The 21,311-nt window shown below is 42.5% G+C and overlaps 1 protein-coding gene and 1 long non-coding RNA gene across 20 annotated transcripts in view; one reads left to right on the forward strand and one right to left on the reverse strand.

The window, feature by feature from the left end:
- The window catches only part of CHL1 (cell adhesion molecule L1 like), a 318,808-nt gene that overhangs the window by 22,225 nt on the left and 275,272 nt on the right, over positions 1–21,311 (reverse strand). For all 18 annotated transcript variants that reach the window (XM_068960377.1, XM_068960380.1, XM_068960374.1 and 15 more), the window contains 11 exons: positions 20,606–20,790; positions 14,426–14,557; positions 13,644–13,781; positions 12,726–12,837; positions 11,850–12,016; positions 10,421–10,586; positions 9,089–9,213; positions 6,063–6,164; positions 5,657–5,854; positions 4,608–4,678; positions 1,626–1,848 (listed from right to left, as the gene is read on the reverse strand). In XM_068960377.1, the coding sequence (XP_068816478.1) occupies positions 1,626–1,848; positions 4,608–4,678; positions 5,657–5,854; positions 6,063–6,164; positions 9,089–9,213; positions 10,421–10,586; positions 11,850–12,016; positions 12,726–12,837; positions 13,644–13,781; positions 14,426–14,557; positions 20,606–20,790 (1,619 nt within the window). The remainder of the gene's footprint in view (positions 1–1,625; positions 1,849–4,607; positions 4,679–5,656; positions 5,855–6,062; positions 6,165–9,088; positions 9,214–10,420; positions 10,587–11,849; positions 12,017–12,725; positions 12,838–13,643; positions 13,782–14,425; positions 14,558–20,605; positions 20,791–21,311) is intronic.
- Positions 1,835–6,506, forward strand: LOC104153255 (uncharacterized). 2 transcript variants are annotated; one of them, XR_696200.2, is made up of 4 exons: positions 1,835–2,047; positions 2,645–2,842; positions 3,496–3,631; positions 3,896–6,506. It is a non-coding gene; the product is annotated as an uncharacterized lncRNA (long non-coding RNA). The 2 variants fall into 2 exon arrangements; XR_696199.2 differs by having other exon boundaries at positions 1,858–2,047; positions 3,496–4,601.

Here is a 21,311-nt window from a genome sequence, read left to right on the forward strand (position 1 = left end):
GTTCAAAGTTACACCTGCAAAACCCGAAGCCCGACTTTGAACACTGGTTTTTATTGCTTTGTTGTGGTTCTTCCTCTATAAAAGAGAGAGATGGCAGTGTTTTATAACTGTAAGAGTAACTCTGTAAAGCAATAGTATTAACTGTGGAAAATTGTTACTGCTGCAAAACTGCATTTTTCAGCTGTAGAAATGACAAATAGAGCCAGCTTGACAGGCATGACTGGCAACCTGATGACACGAAAGAGAACCGCGCAACGCGGAAAGCATTCGTCTGCCTCACAGAGAAAAACGTCTTCACAACATCAAACAAGGAGCATGCACCGATGGGGTGCCAGGGTGGGATCTGCAGGGCTGGGACTGACAGCGGCAGTCAGGTGCCTGGGCACCAGGTACAAACACCGTCTGCTTCCGCCGTGCGGGAAAACTCTGCCCCCCAAGGAAAACTGGAGGAGGAGACCGCAGGCTGTTACACTTCTGGCAAGCTGTGACAGAGGATAACGGGCTTTATTCCTTCAGTGAGAGTACCTGAGGCAATCTATTTTGTTAAAATAGATACGAAATGGAGAAAGCCTCTCTGTTTGACCTGCCCAGCTCACGTGCTGTGGTCAGGCAGAGCCCTCTGAAGGGACAAGGGACCTCCCTCTCCCTGCGAACTCCTCGAAGGAAGTTCAAGACGGCAAAACGGGGCTGGCAGCCCAAGGCAAGCCAAGGACGCCTGCAGTGGGAACAGACCCGAGGACACCCTGGGAAGAGCAGAGAAGGTGCTCAGAGCAGGGCGCAGACCCAAAGCAAAGTCTTCCGGAAGGGAGGACTTTTCCAGAGACACGGAGAGCTCTGAGTAGAGGCTGTGCCACTCGGGAGGCCACTGAAAGCAACCGGACAGAAACCAAGGCTGGAAAGAAAATCTGTCCTTTAAGGACACAACGGACAAAGCAGGAGGATTATCTTCAAACCTTTCGTTATAATCTGTCTCAGCTAGGAAATCCAAATGTACTCTAGCTCAAGATTTACTAGTACAGTTTTATGAGGACTCAATGCAAAGGCCTGGAGGGTGGTGCGGGTGTCCTTCGGCAACCTCTAGCCTGCTTGAGGCAAGGAGATCGAGGAGCGTGTCCCCAGCGAGGCGCTACCTGGCTTTGGGCCCAAAAGACACATGAATGCTGCATCATCTACGAATTCAGGTTTCACTTACAAAGACTAGCATTTGAGTGTTCATATTTAACTCCCGGTGTATTCAAATTCCTACAATGTTAAAACATTGAATCAGGCCCCAGACAGGTGAAAGACTTTGTCCCACTGCGTTCAACACAAGTATTACTACACTTCACAGAAAATACAGACTTTTTATGGACTGTGGCCTTCAGATGAGTATCCAGACTAAGCCAGGAACCGAGATTAATAGAAGCACAAGGGGCCTTTCCAAAAAAATCAAGCTCCAGCTCACTGAAATCCATAGTACCCAGTATCAGAAGCTTCTGCTTCTCTTAGTATGCTGACACGCCGAACAGTGACGTTTCAGCAGTTTTAGCTGCGGGCTGTCTAATCAGTCACTTGATACCTGATTATTTTGCACTGCAAGAATCACTTACGCAGTGTGTTTTTACATGAAGGTTTCCATTACTTACCGTCCTCTCCTGAATATCCAGTGGTAACATTTGGCTCAGGACCAGATCCTAAATTATTCACTGCTTGGACTTTGATCTCGTAAGGCACAAAGGTGGGAGTGTTGCGCAGCGTCAGAGAATGCTTTTTCACCATTTCCTCGTTCCAATCAGTCTCGACCCCCTGCTGCCGCCAGCTGACTTTGTACTCCAGCCCCGGCCCGTTCCGCTCCACAGGTTTCAGCGGCTACGGAAGAAGTTAAAAGAGATCCTGAGCTGCTTTTGTTGCAGTAGCCATGAAACAGCAGCTTAGAGGGGGGAATAACTTTGGACACTGAGTTACAATAGTCACAGAGAAACCGGGGAAAAAAGAAAGCATTAACTTTTCAGTACCGTGTTAACTTTTAAGACTACTGGAAGAAATATGTCATCACTTCAAGAAAAAGGTAGGTGAAAGACAGAGCAACAGCCGGACTAAAAACAGCTCAGCTACTAACACTCCTATTTCTACATATTAGATACATCGACCTTTGTTTCGCCGCCACAAGCTTCCTTTGTTTTATTGTGACATAAGGCTGCATGCCTTTTAGTACAACTAAAAATCATATTATCTTAGAATTTTATGTAGCACAGCAAGTTGGGTCATTAAAATATATATTACCCTGTAGTGCTCTAAATATGCACCACATGCTTGAAACTAGGCCTGGACATTTAACGTGCAACTGCTGTGCTACTGTTTTTTACCGATCAGCTGAAAAATTCATCACAGCGTGGTTGCCGTCTAATTAACATTAATTTATAAAATATTAGAGGCCATACTGCAATGCCTTGTCATGAGACATGCTCCAATTGAGTTTATTTTTCTGAAAAGGTACTACTTTAATACTGTTAACTGGTCACCTGCGCTACCAAAAATGATGGATTTTTTCCAGTTGCCTAAAACAGCTGTGGGTTTTTCAAGCCCTATATTCTACTTCCAGTAACATTTAAATGATATATTGTATTATACATATCCAACATGTAATATCTGATATGTACCCAAGCCCCATACAGAGTTCAGATCAACACGACTCGTCTGAAGAACGGCAGAGGCCTAAAATGAAACGGCTCTGGCTGTGCAAGCGCAAAATGCAGCGTCCTATCGACCCGTCTGCTCCCTGTGTACTGAGCGACTGATGTCGACGCAGAAAGAGCATCGGAAAAGAAAAGAACAGCACTCAGCAAGGCGGGCCAAAAACTGAGTACGTTTCTGGGATGTTAATTTACCCTACAACTGGACTAACCAAAAAACATTTCATTATGTTCAGCTATGACATGACAGTACTCAGCAAGGTATCTAGGTTTGAGTGGTCTGCAAAAAATCCCACTTCTCTGTGGTGAGGCTATGAGGAATGGGGGTAGCACACGGTGTTCGTGGCCTCTTTCCTTCCCTCCTGTTCAGGACCTTTGGGAAGACTGTGGCAGGAGCTGGGAGCCCAGGCAGCTTTCTAACAGGCACTGCTAGGAGAACCACCTGCATGGCAAAGATCCTGATAAATGGGATTTTCAAGACAAGTCAAAGAAGAAAATAAAGTTTCTTGTTGGAAAGTAACTTCCTGGTTAGAGTTGAATTTCAGCACTGCTTGACTCTTACTTTGATCTCCCTTAATGCTGCAAATACTTGGCTGAAAAGCTAATCACTAATGCTCATCTGCTCTCTTAATCCAAAGTAGGTAGATTAACATCATTTTGCAGCCTTTGTCTGCCAGAAATGGGGTTTTTAGTATGTTCAGGGCCCAGCATTTCTTCTGTAAAGCATGCAGGGAACAACATAAATGAATAGCCTGTTTACGGCAACATTTCAATGATTCATCAAGACTTAACAAAGCCTGTCCATCCCATTCTTTCTCTTTAGTCTCAGTCTTCACTTTTACTTCTGCCCTGTCTGAACTGTGGCTGATGAGCTTCCTGGCCTGGCAGAGATGACTGCTCGCTCTCCCTCCGGTGAGACATTTGGCCCACTGCTGGTTGCAGCAACATTTCCCACCCAGGTTCGTTGCTACCACTCTACTTTTCCTTGTAGAAGCAGAACTGCTTTTGCTGACCCTGAGCTATGTTGCACAACAAAAATTCACATTAAACTCCACATCAAGAGATCTAGAGAGTCATCTCCTTTTGGCGTAATTTTAGTCTAAAACGTGAATTCACACTGTGGAAACGTTTATTGTCCTTTCCTGGTAGCACCAGATTGAGCAGTAAAATCTAAAGTAAATTCTGTTTAATTCCAGACACAAAAAATATGTTTCCTTCCACAGTTGCTGAGACTTGTGTTGAATGAAGGAATATGCCTCTCTCTAAACTGTTGGCACACAAGCCGTAAATTTAAAAACCAGGAAATGTGAGGGCTGGAAACCATCCTCAACACTTCTGCACAGTTCCCTTGGCACCCACGCTTAGGCGCTATATCTAAACTCCTTTAGTTAATGGTGTTAACATTCCAGTTCAAGTTCACTTGGCCAAGTGATCTGAGTCATTTTTAAAGCTACAATCTTGAAGGGCAGAATCTGTGCATAAACTATGCCCTCTCTGTGCCTGACTTCTGCAGAGCAAGGTGAGACCATAATTATTTTCAAGCCCTTTCTTACGTAAGAATTGTAAAGCAAAAGACTGTACTCTGGAGAAGTCTCTTTGTGCTTCATGGGTCCTTCATATCTCTTTACAACCTGCAAAGATTTGGTATAAAAAAAACTGACTTTTGAAAGAAAATGAAATTACGGGAGGAAATCCAGAAGTTAATAACAACTTTACCTTTGACTTCAGTGGAATCAAGGATTCTACCTATGGAATTTGCTAATGTTTCCTAAAAACCAGGGTGGAGGAGAGATAAAGTCAAGGCATCCATTATTTCTTTAATAATTAATTATCTTAAAACAACATCCTGATAAATTCCATGATGCTTTAGGAACTGCTGTTTGAAGACAGAACCTACTTTCCATATTGTATCATTGACAGAAGCTTTTGAATTACCTCCCATTTCATCACCATTTCATTTGGTTCAGAAGCTTCAACTCGGATGTTTTCTGGGTTCTTGTCTGGAGCTGGAACCATACAGGTAACAAAGTTAGTTTATGCACCCTGCTTTTAATTGTATTTATTATTTAAATGCACAAACTTTTCTTATTTTGGCATTACTGAAAGACACCTAAACAAAAAGCGTTGATGAAATTAATTACTTGGATCAACAAAGCTGTTGCGAACAAAACACCTTGTTTATGCAGTTTGGATTCCTACGCGCCCTTGCTGGTTAGAGTCACCAGCTAACATGAAACGGGGACTTTTGGACTGCAAAGGACCAGATGTAGGGGGATTATTACAAAGAGATCTTTCTCCCCTTGGGGACAGTAAACAGAAGGTGTATCATTAGTGGCATGCATACCGCTGAAAAGCTGAAGAAGGCCCTGAAATCAAAGCCAAAAAAATGCTGGGGAATGCAAACACAGTCCTGAACAGCTGGCCTCTAAAACGACTTGCAGGGACAAAACATTTTATGTTACAACGAGACCTGCGTTGTGAATAGAGATTTTTGACAAGTTCAGTGCTGCTGAAAGGCTCCCTGTAAATCCTGAAGATCGTCTCCAGCAACTGCTTGTCCATAAGTGGCTGCAGTGGGCCTGAAAGGTGCAAAATCAGCAGAGTCCTGGAAAGCTTCACGCTGTAGGTACCCTTCTAAGAAACATACTGCCGACCATGGCAACATGCAGTCCTCGCTTTGGAGTGGCCAGAGGAGGACGTAGATGGCTTCAGCTGTGAATCTTCTCTGTGGGGAAACAACTGCCTGAAGCTGCCTCGGCATGCAGCATGCTTGGACTTTGCTGGAAAACATTTGTGGAGCCCAGCGTGGTTTAGTGCCTCTAGAGTAATAAGAATCTAGTCTCTCTTCACATAAACTGAGCAGAAAAAGCAGCACTAGCAACCCTGACTTATTTAAACTCCTTAGGAGCAGAGTACGGCAATGTTATTCCAAGCCAACAACAACAACAACAAAAAAATTCAGAAAACTAGATGGCAGTGTTTACCAGCCGGAGGTGTTGCATAGCGCAGTGACGGTTTACTAGCCTGGCTTCTTCCGACAGCATTCACAGATATGACGCGAAACTGGTAATTCATATATGGGGCGAGTGACAAAACGGTTGTCGTTTCATTCCCTGCGGTTCTGGCTAACTCCTGCCACCTCCCCGGCTCCCATCGGCTCTCTTCAAATTCTATAATAGACTCTGGTGAGGAAGAAAAAACAAAACAAAAGAAAAAAGGCAAAGCCGATATAAGCCTCCTATAAATAGCAAGGGTGGAAACGAACTTCAAATTAACTGACATAGTAAAACTGATTTAAGTATGGCGATGAGCACTGTGTGCTTATTCTAATAGCTATGACATAACATAATGCTAAACAAGGCAAAATGATGCCACTAAAATCCTTCATACCATTAATAGGACTGTTATGACTGGCCCCAGCTTTCCAGGATAGTCGAACGCTTCGGTTTTGATTTTCTGAGAGTTGAAGATCTTCTGGCGGATCAGGGACGTCTGAGACATAATGAAGAACTGTCAGCAGCATGGCAAGTTATTTCTATTTATCTTGGCATTTTCCAAAGGACTGGTGACGGAATAACCAGTGAACACAGTGGTAAAACATCTTTTGATTTCCAAGTGTAAAGAATTAGGAGAACAGGAATTGTTTTAAAAAATCCTACTTTAATACAGAAATACAAGCAGAATCTTCTGGTCCTGCTTTCTCCCTTATACATGCAACATCCCTCCTTGAGGGCATTTCCATCTGCTCTCATTACAATGCTTGGAACAACCCATTTCTCTTTTCAAATCAACACTACAAACTATTTAATCATTAATAAATATTGACACTGCTCTTAGTAGAAATTTGTATTTGCATCACTTGCATTTATGCTCGTGTAAACCATAGCGGCAGAAGGTGACTCAGCTCTTAAAAGTTATTGAACCTAGCCTTTTGGAGTATGAGTGAAAGGATAACGTTCATTACCCCAGCAATGGGGAGCTATAGGAAAAAGAGACAAGAAAATTCACTCTCTGCCAGCTCAACCAATGCTGTCCAGAGAATACATCAAGGTCAGTGCATACACGGCGGTTGATAGAACTGACCTGCATCTCCTGAGAACAACCACAGCACTATGCAAGCCCTAAGCCCAGGACTACCCTGCCGCTGCTCCGTACGTGTCGCAGTTCGCTCTTCAGGGTTACTAGCCCTAAACTAGAGTGTCGATGGGTCCTCATAAAGCTGCACATCAGCCCAACCAGAACAGGCTGTTCCACCTCACAGGACTGGGAAGATGGCACGCTGCTGCAACGTGACCTTTTTTCTCACCAACGTTAGAGGCAGGAGAGACAATCTGTGACGCAGGGTCAGCGTATATTTGCCCAAATGCCTGTATTTAATGAAAGCTTTTAATTTCAGTGGATTCACACTGACAGATATCTCTCTTCCTTGTGGCTTGCTTTAACAATTTGCAATCTGATTATATTGGATTTGGTTGGCAACTGAAATGTATAGGGCCTGGTGTAAAGGAATAATTTCGCAGTGCAGTGTCAAGTGAGGTAACCCCCTCATCCTTCAAAAGTCACACACACACTCCCCTTCCTTAAACGCAGAGCATCCTTAAACACAGAGCACTGAAAACTCACCGGCATTCACCAGGAAAATATTCTCCATACCTAACGCAGGAAATGCTTCCTGGGCATAGGGTGAGTTTTTCAAAGGCTAAATCACGTACAGACCAAGGAATGATGCCGCACAACTTTTGGTAGGTCTTTGACCTCTTCCTACCCCCTTGTCCCAACTTCATTCTTGGCTGACAGTATCATTTCCTACAGGCAAACCAGCTATCTCAGCCAACAAAACTGTCTCCGTCATTGTGAAAGAAATCACTAGGGTCTGCACAGGATTTTTTTTTTAAAGAACAAACGTGAGCCTTCTTATACATCAAAATTTGGAAAGGATTAGGCTTGGGAGTTTATTTTGTTTTAGTCTTCCTTGCGTTTCTTCTCCCAGCTTCTATTGCATTTGGGAAAAATCAGGAAAATACAGTTTAACTTCCGGGTATCTTGCCGTTCTATTCTTGGAGCACATATGCTGCTAATATTTCATATATTAATTTTAAAGACAGTAACAGTGTATCTTAAACAAATATGTCCACCTTCAGTCTCTTTATTAATCATAAATGGCAAAAAAATTCTTAGAAGTATTCTAACTGTACATTTCTTTGGCTCTCAATTGCTCATAATTTTGATGTCTCCATCTGTACGATATTTAGATCTTTAGCCCAATCTAACAAGCCTTTCATCGCAAAAGAAGCCTGAATTTTTCACTTGGAAAATAACAGATATTGTTAATCTACCAAGAGCTCTCTTATGTACCACAAACAAGGAAAAAAGAGTACATGACTTTTTTTCCTTTCCTGCAGATCACTTTTTAAATGTGAATAAAGTGCCTCATGAAATTTTCATAAGTAATGTAACGAAAAGTCTATAAACATTCTGAATTATACAGCACTAAAGAATACAACACCGTAAATAATGTGCATAGCATCTTCTTAATTTACTGTTTCCTGAAAAAACAACATTTATTTAATGTGTGAAACTATCTTGAAGGTCAAGTTGTCTTAGCTCCTTTTGCAATCACTGCCAGAAATAAATCAGAATGTAAAATTAAATGGAATTAAAATGATGAAAAACCGTGTGCAAAATAGCATTTCAGCTATTGGTTGATGCTCTTAGGTAAGTGTTAGAGGCTGGTTTTGCCAAGCACTGCACATCACCGTACAAGTCGCTCCCCTCATTTTCAAGTAGAGCTCCAGGAGAGAAGGAAGGCGATAAGGTTATTCAGGCAGGGTCAGGCTTCATACTCTATGGGCCAGGCCCTCTCTCCACTAGGAACTTTGTGTTTCGTGTTGGACAGCATTCTATGCTCGGACTCAGAGAGAGAATCAATCCTTTTAGATGCTTAACTTTCACTGATCTTAATGGGGAGTTACATATCTAAATACTCTCCTTAAATCCTTCTTCTTCAAAACACAGTCCCAGTGATAAGCTCTGTAAGTGAGATGAGGAACTGGCCAAGGACTTCAAAGTGGAAGAAGAGCCATTTTTAATATGGTCTTACACCTCCCAGCCTGGACAGGCAGGCTCCTATGGCTACTGTGACTGACTCCTGAACCGAGAAAAATGGCTGCCTAATTTTTGATAAACAGATTTATGATTAAATATAAATCAAATGTTTGCTTTCGCATTCCCATTTCAGGAGATACAAAGATAGCACAACCGTAACTGAGGTTAACAAGTGTGAAAGGTACATTGCATCTCTGTGAAACTGGGTTATTGAGGTAATAATTGAACAGGGAAAGTCCACGAACGAAGGCGCTGCAGTTGCATTACATATTGCACTGAGCTCTTTGCAGGCCAGGAAGAAACCCTCTTACCAAGAACAATTAATCGTGATTCAGCTGCGACACTGTCCAGAGAAGTACTAGCCACACACGTGTAAACACCTTGATCCTCCAATGTCACACTTGATATGAACAATGTATCCATGTCCATAATTATCCTACAGGAAAAAAAGGAAAGGTAGATACAAATAAGGATGAGAAAAAAATGGAAGATAAGCCTATGACAGAGACACTGTTCTTCTCTGAAATCTTGTTCATAAAAAAAACCCAACAACTTGATAATAGAACATTTTGAATAACGTAATTGTATGTTAGGCCCATTATTTTAAAAAGTAATTGTAGTTATATCATACATTGTGCTGTAGGCTATTATTTGTATTTCGTAGCAATTTAGACACCACGGCTGGAAGCTGGCATGCCTCTGTTGACTTGAAAGGAACTACATTGATATGCATCAGCCGAGTGTCTGGAACATAGTATTTTGGCACACCACTAATGAGGCAAATACATAGGCTTTACATCCAGATTTTTAAGAGGGTTTGAGTAAAACTGAACATTCCCAACCTACCTGTATAATAACCAGTGCACCGGGGAAGCCAGCATTAAATTACTGCTCTCGCTGGCAGTCCCACTGAACGCGTTGCAGTGAACACCGAAGAGGTATTTCCCTGGAGCCATCTCCCTGCCGCAGTGGTCTCGACAGGATGGATCAACCTCGCTAGCGCTGCCACATTAGGAAACCGACCTCTACTGTGACTAACTAATAAAAGACATCTGGATGCCCAATGCTGGCCCTAAGGAACCCTTCGTATGGAATAAAGGCCCAACTCAGTCCCGTTAAAGTCAATGCTAAAACAAGAGCAGAGTAAAATTCAGCCTGGACTTGCAAGTTTCTGAATTCATATATAGGAAAATCTCATTGCTTTGAACGTGCACAATTCTAGGTAAAAGCCCAGAAACCTGGATTCCATTCACTTCAACATTACCAGGACATGCTTTGGCCAAACAGATGTAAAACACAGGAAAATTCTGGTGTAGTTGCAGTAAGAAACAAAACTCCAGCAGACTAGACTGGGGCTAGGGAGGTGTTTTTGTTACACCAGTATTTATGCAGTATTTCACAATGATGGTGAGAGAGACAGAGTAAATAAAAATAAACCCTCTTGACAGGAACATCTCAAAAGTCATACACATGCATATATAGGCATACAAAATGCAGATCTATTCACACATTGCATGAAGAATTTTTGCAGGCATAAATCTGCATTTCAAGCTATTAAGTTTCATGTTTAATGAAACTCCTGTTCCAGTACTATACATTATTTCACTGGAGATCAAGAAAACTCTTGTTTCTTTCCTGCTTACCTGCCATCTTCCATGCTGTTGACTGGCAGCTCATCTCCATCTTTTCTCCAAGATAATTTAAAACTGTGTTTCAAGTGTGAATCATATTCAGATTGACATTTCAACAAAATTGAATGTGATTTTAACACTTGGGGGTTCTTCGGAGTAACAACAAGTTTTGTAGCATCTGGATGATCACAGAAGAACACTTTGATTATCAAGAGAGACTTTCACTTCAAATTTTCACCAAGCACTTCATATATAAAAATCAGCCTTGATGATGTCTTTTTTTTTCCCCCTATAAATATTTCCAGTGAAGGAAGGATGTTTTAGAAATGGAAACTTGCCAGGATTTAACTTTTTATCTCGAAATTCAAATCAAAGCGCTGCAGAACAAGACACCAAGACCTTATGAATAAAAAAGTCACAGGTGAAAATCCTAGTTAGGAGACTGTTAGGAAATGGATGGTAAAAGAGGCTGAATATGAGCTTTATGCCCAATCGCCATTTGAAATAGACTTTGGCAGTGACTCAAGAAAAATTACAAGCGTATTAAAGTCAAGTGAGAAAAAATTATTGCAATCAAGTTTCTTCGTTTAATCGATTCACTCTGAACGTAAAAACAGGTGAATAAGAAGAAAGCACTTGGCTACACTTATTTTTGCAGTGAAACGTTGCTCAGTGAAAATTTCATCGTACTTTTTCATGTTTATTATCACAGTATAATTTCCAAAGCAAAGGTATCCAATAGAAATAGAACATTAAAAATTTTATTTTTTCCCTCGCGTTTGTCATGGCAAACCTGCATCTGAGAATCTTTTTGAGATCCATCCTAACTGAGTAATAAAGTTTTTCTGTTTGCCAACCCTAGTTCCTAAACAACTCTGTGTACTACTCGCTAACTTTAACCTACGTTCTCAATAGAAATGGTCCACTGCCATCATCCCCCCAGGGAAAAAACCCTCCCGCCAAACCAATCAAATAAATCACTTGCTTAAAACAGAATTAGAGCACAAGGTATGTATTCGAAATTTGAAAGTAAAGCCATTTCACTAATTTTTTTTGCTATCCCTAACCCAAGTATTAGAGCTCTAACCTCAGCAGTAGCAAAGCTGATAACAAGGAGGAAGGAAAATCCTTGCAAGATAAAGTTAACAGATCTGGGAAGTAAGCTGCAAGTTTTTGGTGGCTTATGCAGCCTCTGGAAGTATCAAGAATAAAGTAAATGTCACATATGGACACAGAGCAATCGCACAGAAAACTTGAGGCAACACTACCTGCTACATATACGTGAGGCCTGCGGGAACGATGGGTCTCAGTTTGCAGAGAGTTTAGAGCCTCACAGAATATATCAGAATCCTGGACTATTTGCTATTTACTTATTAAAAATTTTTAACTATAAAACCTTAACACACGTCAAAGGTCTTTCCATTCATAAATGAGACATTACCTCTTATATCGAGATTAGCAGTAATTGCTCTTTTTCCAACAGAGTTTGCAGCCCAGCAAGCATACGATCCTGCGTCTTCTTTCCTCGTGTCTTTGATCTCTAGGGTTCCATTTTTATTTAATTCATAGCGTAATGCTGAGAGTGGCTCTATGCTATCATCCTTGGTCCTAGGAGGATGATGATGGTTACTGGTTATTTTTAGGGTTGTAGGAACTGTTATCTCAGGGTTAGCAGTTACTGCATGAGACCCCGGATTTTGGGGATCTGGTCTCAGCTCTGCCACTGAGCAACTGAGTTTTTATTAGCAAGTCACTTCACGCACATGCAAGCAAACCATCAAGGGACATAAGCTTTCTGCAACTTGAAAACATGCTACAGTCTCTAGCAAGCTCTTTAAACTAGTCTGGCTGAATCGTTAATCTATAGCTGCCATTGGCAATTTTTTTTGCACCTGTCAAGTGATTTTGGCAATCCTGTGATTTCTAACTGTACGGAACCATGTGCTCTTTAATAAAGTCATTGGGTTTCCACCTCAGTAATATGTCCAAACTTAAAAAGTTGCCAAGATTAAGTCTGATGAAGCCGTTGCAAGGTTTGGCTGTTATGTACCATATGTGTTGGTTCAATGAATATCCCAGCACCAGTTTCAAGCAGGGGTTGAGGACTTCCATTAACTTTTTTTTTTTTAATATGCATAAACAAATACTTCAGGGTCCTTGAATGAAGATGCATTTAAACACAGGATGCTTATATGGTATATAATTTCCTTAAAAACTGCTAAATTCAACTGCATGGACATAATAATTAGCATACATTATAACGTTAAGGGAAGCCAGATGAACTTGCCTCACATAAAAAAGGGTCTCAGCGGCTTACCATCTAATATCCGCTACAGGCGAAGCAAAAATTTCACAGTGCAAGAAGGCACTGTAACCAACAACTGTGGCATAGTTTTCACCATCTGAGGTTAGTATTAAGGGAGCAATGTCTGCAAAAGAGAATGCAAAATGAGCTGCACTATAGTTCAGACCTAGGAATAGAGAACCTGTCCCTCAGACTCTCTTTCCATCTGCATTCAGGCTGGTACACAGCTGAACGTGACAGTGGTTAGCTGCTGCCTACAGAGGCAAGAACAAGTTATACAGCTGCGTAGCTCCAGGCTTCATGCTGCATCATCCCCCTTTGCCGGCATAGAGAGGGCAAAGGCCCGGCCACTTAATAAGAATTTCACTGGCTTTTGGAAAGTGCTCCTGCACCAAGAAACTGAGCTCTCTCAAGTCTCACTGACAAAGGTAACAGCAGTTGAGTGCTTGGCAGGTCAGCCCATGAAACCACAACATGCTCCAAAACAGAAAACAGATCCAGTTCTGCTACCTCTGGAGACCTCTTCTATTAAGCAAATTCCCCTCCCTCTCTTTCGTCAAAGAAAAGGTGCGCATCACAACTCAAATTAAAGATTAATAATACATTTAATAATTCAAAAACACAGTTGTGGTCACAATCCAGCCCCCTGGGGTTCTACTACATTTGAATTCAAAAGGTTTTGAGCCCACAGTGTTCAAACAAAGACTATATCAAAGCTCATGAGCACTCAGGCTAAGCACATAAAGTTGCCCACGACAAGGCCTGTTGCATTAGTTTGGACAATGTATTTCTCACCATATGGGGTGAGCACAAAAGAACAATGACATGGTTACAATCCCAAAGCTATTCTGAAGACTTATGAGTTAGCAAAATAGGACACTTCGGTAAGATCTTTTCTCATAAATCATGAAATGCAAGGAGGTTACTTACTTAAAACATTCACGTTGGCACTAGCCAGGATGGTGCCATGCTTGTTGCTAGCCTCACACTGGTACACAGCACTGTCCTGAACTTGCAGATTGGTAAGGCTGATCTCTCTGGCAGAGACTCTCCCTCTAAAGGTCCTACCTGGAAAGAATCAGACTATGTCAGGAGATGCGGGAAGACTCAAGACTGCTAGGAGCTCACAGTCTTTCCGCATTTCATTAACGTCAAGAGCAAAGCAAATCTGCAGCATCAGGCTGAAGGAACTTGCTCTCCAGCTGGAGAGCACATTGCAAAGCACTGCGTTCCCCGGCAGTCACCTGGCCAAGGACCATGCCTTGGAGCATGTTTCCAGCAAAATCTCCGCGCAGACACTTCAAAATGGTAATAGCAGTGAGGCTGTATTAGGGAGCAGGACCTTCACTCCTCAGTCTCACTGCCATCTCTGCTTACTGCAAAGCATGGCCAGGGGTCCTCAAGGAGTATGGGTGTTATCACCAAGGTTAACCCATATCCTCAAAGGACAAGAGTTAATACTGGACGAGCTACGGGCAGTAACCGGTGGGTACTGCCATTCGACAGTAGTGCCGCTTTCACCCCTGCTCTCTTCAAGAACACATTTAAATACTAGCTTTATTGAGTAAGTAAATACGACTTTATGTCTAAATAGATGTCAAACCAGACATCACCCAGTGCATTAGGATATGTGTGTTCCCTCTCAACGGGGGCAAAACAAGCACACCCCACACAGCCACTGCCTAAACTAGGAGGTTGTACCTTGTACTTACTATCAATTGGCATCCCATTAAGTTTCCACTCTGTAGTTGGCGCTGGGTTGCCAAAAGCTTCACAAAACACCAGAAGATTTGCTCCTACACTGTAAACCCCACCTTCCGGCTCCTTTATCCACTGCGGAGGCTCTGTAAAGAGGGGATATGGCAGAGAGCAGATGTCACGACTAGACAGCTCTGACGCTGCGATTGCTAACATCTACCAGGAGATGGCAAACGCTGCTAACAATTGCACAGCTGGTTCTTCTATGAGGCTATTGTTTGGCTACATTACATTTACTGTGAATCAGTTTTATCAAAAGGTAAAATCAGCATTAGCACACACCAATTTCTATCCTTCAGACTTTGTGAAATTTAAGAGTCGGGGAGACGATGTAGCAAATGGACAGTGTTTACCCAAGTGAAAAACAAATGCAAAGCTGACTAATTGGAGATCGGATGCTGGGAAAGAAGGCCAACCTGAATGGGTCGGTATTTTCACAAGGACCCTCTAACATAAGATTGCTGTCTCTGAAACAAAGTGAGACTATTTCAGGTAAAATGCAAATATCCATTCAGCTCAACCCCTCCTTACTAGCTACGAGTAGGCAGCTTCCACTGCCTTCAGCAGGAGCCGCAAGCGCGGCTACCAAGGTGACCCCAAAGATACGGGAGCAATGCAGCAGCTCAGGAAGCGAGAGGATGCCACACCTCCATTTACTTATTTATACGTGCCGGAAAAACGTATCGCGCTTTTTGATATCCTGGTCTCCACCACATAGTCAGCTGGTCTGTAACAAGTTGAGGTGTGATCAGACATTGATCACTGGGAACAGAAGCATCATCATCCTAAGGAGCAGCCACTAAGAACTGCCCGCTGGGTGGTGGTAGAGGTGCAGCACTGGGTTACTGCATTTTCCTTTTCCCTGCTCTTTCACCACAACTGCCAGGTTGAACCAGCAGGGTAGTTCTGGGGAAACTCTGCCTTTTGAAGAGCCCCCCCTGTGCCTCAGGTACCAAAAACTCCTTGGAAAAACATCACCATAAGAAAGGAAAGGAAACCAAGGGGGAAAAAAATATATTAATCTGATGAAAGCCTTCTGGTGTCTACAGACTGAATGCGGGTCCCTGAGACGGCTGCTCTAGCGTGCAACCTCCATCTGAAACACAGCCTCAAATTTGTCGCTACTTTTCCCTGGGAAGCAAAGAACTCTCACGTTTTAACTCCAGATCTGCCACTACCTCTTCTTCCTGCCCTGGGCAGGTCACTTGACCTCTCCACCACTCTTTCCCTATTTGAAAAAGATGAGCTACTGTACGGGAAACAGGAGGACTCATTAGTTAATGCTCATAGAACGCTTTGAAGATTAACAGAGCTGTTGCCTGGTAATACATCTCCAAATGTCATCAGTGTGATATGCTAAAACAGAGAGTCATGGCTCATATTCACAGAGATATATTAAAAAAGGTCCCTGATGTGCATATGTGATATACAAGAGCTTTTACACAGTGTTCACTGTTTCTACAGAGCACCCATGAAGAGAAGCAGCTAAGCAACAACTAAAGTAAAATTCAGAACACCGAAGCTTATCTAAAATTCTAACATCTTCATATTTCATTCACACCGTCCAGATTTCTTACACTGCCTTCCTCACTGCAGCGCAGAACTGCCTTCCAGGAGTGCGCTATGTCAAGAAATCATACGTGCTTTGCCTCCTTGTATTGGGCACTAGAGAAAAAAATGTGCATGCAGTACAATCTTTTGGTTTTGAGATTTTTTTCCTTCTCCTGCTTTCATCAGAAAAGACAGGCCAGAGGCGAAAAGGTCCTCTGACAGTCCTGAGGAATTTTTTTCCATTACGTCTGCCACAAAGACTGTACTTGAGATAGAGCATTTCATTGCTTCAGAGGAGGTGAGATACCAACCACAGACTGGATGCAATCCACAGTACGGATCCCTGCCTATTTTCATCTGTGAACACACTCTGGAAGCAAGCCGTAGATATATTCTATCACTCCTTTCCTTTCTCAGCACGGGAACTGCTGTGGTTTTAAGAAAGTGAGGTGACTGTGCAGACACAGTCAATGAGATTTTCTCAAGTAGGAAATATAATTTCACAGAAAGGCCCAAGAACCTCTTTTTTGTGTGGCAGATATGCTATACTACTTATTAGTAATATCAAGAATAACAAAATATATACATACATTTTCACAACTGCAAATACCAGTGCTTGGACAGTCCAACAGTTAATCTGCGTGAGCAAAACGGTAAGGCAAATACATTCAGTGCAGAGACTTATGTCTTTACGGGAATATAATAACAGGGCCAAAAACAGAAGAGCTCTAAAATGGACATCTAGTCTATTCCTCTGTGACCAAACAGGACCATCTAGATCTAAGATATTTCTGATGGATCCAAACTTCTACGGAGATTCCCCTGCCTCCCACGCTTTCTACTGCAGTACTATGCTTTTCTACACAACTGCAACAAATTTCTAAAGCCTAACCAACTTCTGCCTTGCTGCAGTTTGAATCTATGGTATCTTGCCTCATTCCCCGTGAGCAAAGAGAAAGTTTGTTACCTTCTACTGTGAAACAACTTTGGTGCATTTGAAAGCTGTTATGGGTCCCCTAGATTCTTTCTTCCCTAAATTAAGCTCATCTACCATTTTTTTCTTAAAAGCCATGTTTCTGAGACCTGTGACTACTCTTGCAGCTTTCTTCTGCACTCGCTTGAGTTAACCCAAACCTGGTTGAAATGCAGTCTGCTAAACTGGATACATTACGAGATGTGAGGCCTTAGCAGTTCTCAGTAGAGTCTCTCTTACATGTGACACTTTTCTGTAGCCTTTCCAGGATGATTTGTGCTTTTTTTGTACGTATGACATTTCTAAGTCATGCTCTGCTTGTGATCCAGTATATCCTCCAGTCTGACCAGACATTTCCATCCTGTACTTAGGAAGCCAATTAGTCCTGCCTGATGAGAATGACTTTGCACATGTGCTTACTGAAGCCCATCCTTTTCATTCCAGACCATTTTCCCAATTTGTCAAGTTCATTTCAAATTCTCCTCGCATCTTCCCAAGGGCTGGCAACCCATCCCACTTTGGAGCTCTCATCTGCAGCTTCAGATGCCGTTATCATGCTTCGGTCTACATCCACGTTCAAACAGCCTTCCAGTGAAATGCCGAGAACTACCATTTCAGCTCGATTAAAACAACTAGACATATGTCGACCTCACATTAGTTTCATCTATTTTGTTTTTATGTAATGAAAATATTACAAGATGTAGCAGCAAAGGCCCTTAGCTGTTATAGTACTACTATAATTAATCATTATATTGTAACGGTTATTCATATTAAACACTACCTAAGCAACCTCAGTCAAGATCAAGGTACCACTAGGTCAGGCACTGTGATAGCAAAAAGACTTTGAGGTTATATATACATTTTATTTTGGGCTTGGGAGATTATATACTACAAGTAAATAAATAAACATTTGAAATCTAGACAATTTGTGGGCTTATTTTTTTTTTAAATATATAATTTTCTCTCCGCTCTAGTAACAACAACGGGCTTTTCTGTGCCTATTCTAACGTTCCAGGCTCCATCCCTTCTTGCAGAGGGAGATTAAAATGTTAAAGCAGTCAAGCAATTTGCTGGCTGAACATTTTCATATGCTTGGTAATAACGGCCTGAATCTTTGCCCTCAACGTACTGTAGAATTAGTAAGTGGACTGCAGGCAAATATCATCCTTTAAGAACGCTATTAAGAAGGCTGGGGTTTTAGTTTGAGATGCTCAGATATCAGAAAGAAGAACAGCAAGCACGACATAACACAGAAACGATAGCAAGGTTCTGATTGATGCACTAGCACGAGAACAAGAACGGTCAGCAGTTAATAACTGCGATAATTTTTCTTTCGTGTTTAATTTTCTTGTCCCATATGCATTCTTTTGAGAAGAGTCTGTCAGACACTGGGATGCTCTACAACAGCATAACCTCCCTGAAACCAACTGAAACGAATGCTCACTTCCACCAACTCAAGATCTGCCCTTGAGTGCGCACACAGGAGTCGCTGTGAGAATGATGAACATGCCCATCTCTGATTAATGCTAGCGACATTTCCTGGTTCGAAATTCTTGAAAAACATGGCATTTGGGCTCAATTTTACCTCGATAGCCTGCATGTGAAACGACTCCTAGTAGGAAGAATTCCTGTTAGTGACAGCAGCCAGCATTAGTTATACACATGGGAAATGGATTTAATAGCTATTGGAAAAGCATTCTTTACATTGCAACAGCTATGGCAGGTTTCTTTCCTTCTTTCTTTTTTTTTTTTTAAACACTTGTTTGCTAATGAGCAGGAACAACAATTTGCCAGAAAGCGTTCGTCCCTCTAGAGACTGCGAGGGAGGAGCGGGTCAATATTCTGAACTGCTTTAATTAATGTTATTTCCCTGGTATTTCACTTTTTGCAGCTCCTGCAATTCCTTTGAAGGAATCGGTTTTTACAGGCGAGAAAATCACGGCCAGATTGTTAAAATATTCAGCTACAGCAGAGATGTTCCAAACCATCTGGAATGGTTTCGAGGAGTCAGCACTTCCCCCCTGCAGCAGCTGAAAACTTGCCATGCCCTGGTATCCCCCTCTTCCTTACTACCAGGAAGGAAAAGAAGTAATTTTATAAGGAACAAGGTTGTTTCAAGTGAGAGGGGAAGATTCATCACGTAACGTGAGGAAAGGTTCTTCCCCAGTTACTGAGTAAATTCAGAGCAGGTAACTGAAAGTGGGTTTCTTCCTATCAGGATTCCTTGTGACCAAGGGGCGAGAAAAAGCACAGATTAAAACGAAGCAGTTGTCAGACACCGACAGTTTAATACTCTGTGTATATTTTTTTTCCCTCTCTGCAGAGCAGAGGCTGGAGCATTTGTCATCAGTAAAGAGAAAATAATTTCAGCGGTGCCTCAGGATTCTCATTTTGTAGCTATTACGGGTGGCGTTGCTGAGGGAGCTGCAACGGAAGTGACACTTCCTCGGGGTTCACTTGTCTCTGTGAAGTCTCATTTGAGCCCTGCTTTGCTTCTGCAAAAGGAAACACAAGAGAAGAAGCAGCTGCCCCGGCCTCGCACAAAGTGCTCACATCTCCTGGGCGTGCAGGGCAACGAGGGAACGGAGGAGGGTGAAAGACGGGAGAGCGGCTGGCCTCTCCGAGCACTCCTTGTAAGATGCCTGTTAGGACGCTGTCTTGGCTGGCTCCCTTCTTCTAACAGCAACACAAATAAAGGAGGACTAGATGGATGCCCGAACATAGCAGGTTCTCCCTTTTGTTAGACCAGCACAAGCACCCGTACTCAAGGCATTCAACCACCATAACCTACGTGTATAATCATATTCAGATACACAGCATCCTGTGCACAAGTGTGTGATATGCATCAGTGCTATCTTGAGCCTGCTTCTGAATGCTGCTAATATAATGTCAGCCACCTCGCAGGTATGCACGCGAGGGTGAAAATGGGCCCTGGATTCTCTGGGACAGCCAGAAGGGTCATACAAGTAGACTGGGCAGCGTGAAGGATAACGGCAGTACAGAGAAGAGCCTCAGCCCCTGGATCCAGGGGATAAATGTGATGTGACAGGATCCAAAATAACGGCTAGAAAATCACAGTGGAGAGAAATGAAGATTTTGAATAGTCTGGCAGGATTGAGGCAAGAATCAAGGGCCAGGGAGAAGGAGAATTCAATATAAAAAGCTGAGGAATGACTGACATGTTTGCACTGGTGGCAACTGTGATCCAAAGCTGAGCTCAATGCACCTCTGATCTGACCCAGCATAGCCATTTTCACATCCTTTAAAAGCAAGAAGAAGAACTGGATCTTCTGGCCTGACTTTCAGATTAATACAAGACATCAACATTTCTGTCTTACCGACTCACATCTTAATGTGCTGTAGCTATGGTTTACTCACGTATTTGCACTTTTGCTCACCACTTTGTAAAGCCGCCACGGTTCAGGAAAAAACGTTAAGGAACCTTTCCGCAAGCTTCCCAAAACTGTAAGACAGGTCCTTGGCTAGCATAAATTGACGTAGTTCGGTTTATGCATTATACTAACTGCTAAGAGCAGAAGTTCTTATTCCCTTTTCACTGACCACCTCTCTTTTGCTCAAAATCAGAAGCCTAGTAAAACGTAAGCAGCACCTTCCACATGAACGTGGAACTCGTGTTTTGCTCTGCCCACAGAATTGCTTGCTGTGCACTGGTAGGTTCCTTCGTCGGCTGCAGACACTTGTTCTATTTTCAGTATCTTCCCGTAATTTTCTGTTACTGGTTTGTCCTTGGGCAAGCTTCCAGTAACCTTGACCCAGTTTAGATGAGGAGTTGGGCTAGCAGCAGGAAAAAAAAAAAAAAAGAGAGAGAGAGAGAGAGAGATGTTGAGTTAAATATCATGATGCTGTCATGCTCTGTGTTAGCAGAGCTTCCACAGCTCACAGGTATGGTATGCCAGGTGAAACTTTCTGATTCTTCTGAGCGATCTTCCTTTTTAAAACATGGAGGCTATACTGTGACTACGCTATAGGCTATACTATACTGTTCCTTAATTTGAAGGACCTCTATGAATACGTACTTCACAGCCAACAACAGGCCATGACACCAGGTTTTTCCTTGTAAACATATTGGCGTGAGCTGTATCAGAGGGAACGGAGCTCACTTTGTCCTACTACAAAAGGGCACTTGAGGACAGACAAGGAGGTAAAGACTTCATTACAGTGACTTCACCCAGTGCTCTGCCCTGGTAAGGTTTCCAACCATTGGAAACGGCTGAAAATGCTACATTTTTAGAAAGCTAATGGCAGCGACACAGAAATTTGGGACAGGCTGCTGTCTGAACATTCCCAGCTGGGCT

This window comes from Struthio camelus, chromosome 14 (assembly GCF_040807025.1).
Source record: "Struthio camelus isolate bStrCam1 chromosome 14, bStrCam1.hap1, whole genome shotgun sequence".
Taxonomy (NCBI): domain Eukaryota; kingdom Metazoa; phylum Chordata; class Aves; order Struthioniformes; family Struthionidae; genus Struthio; species Struthio camelus.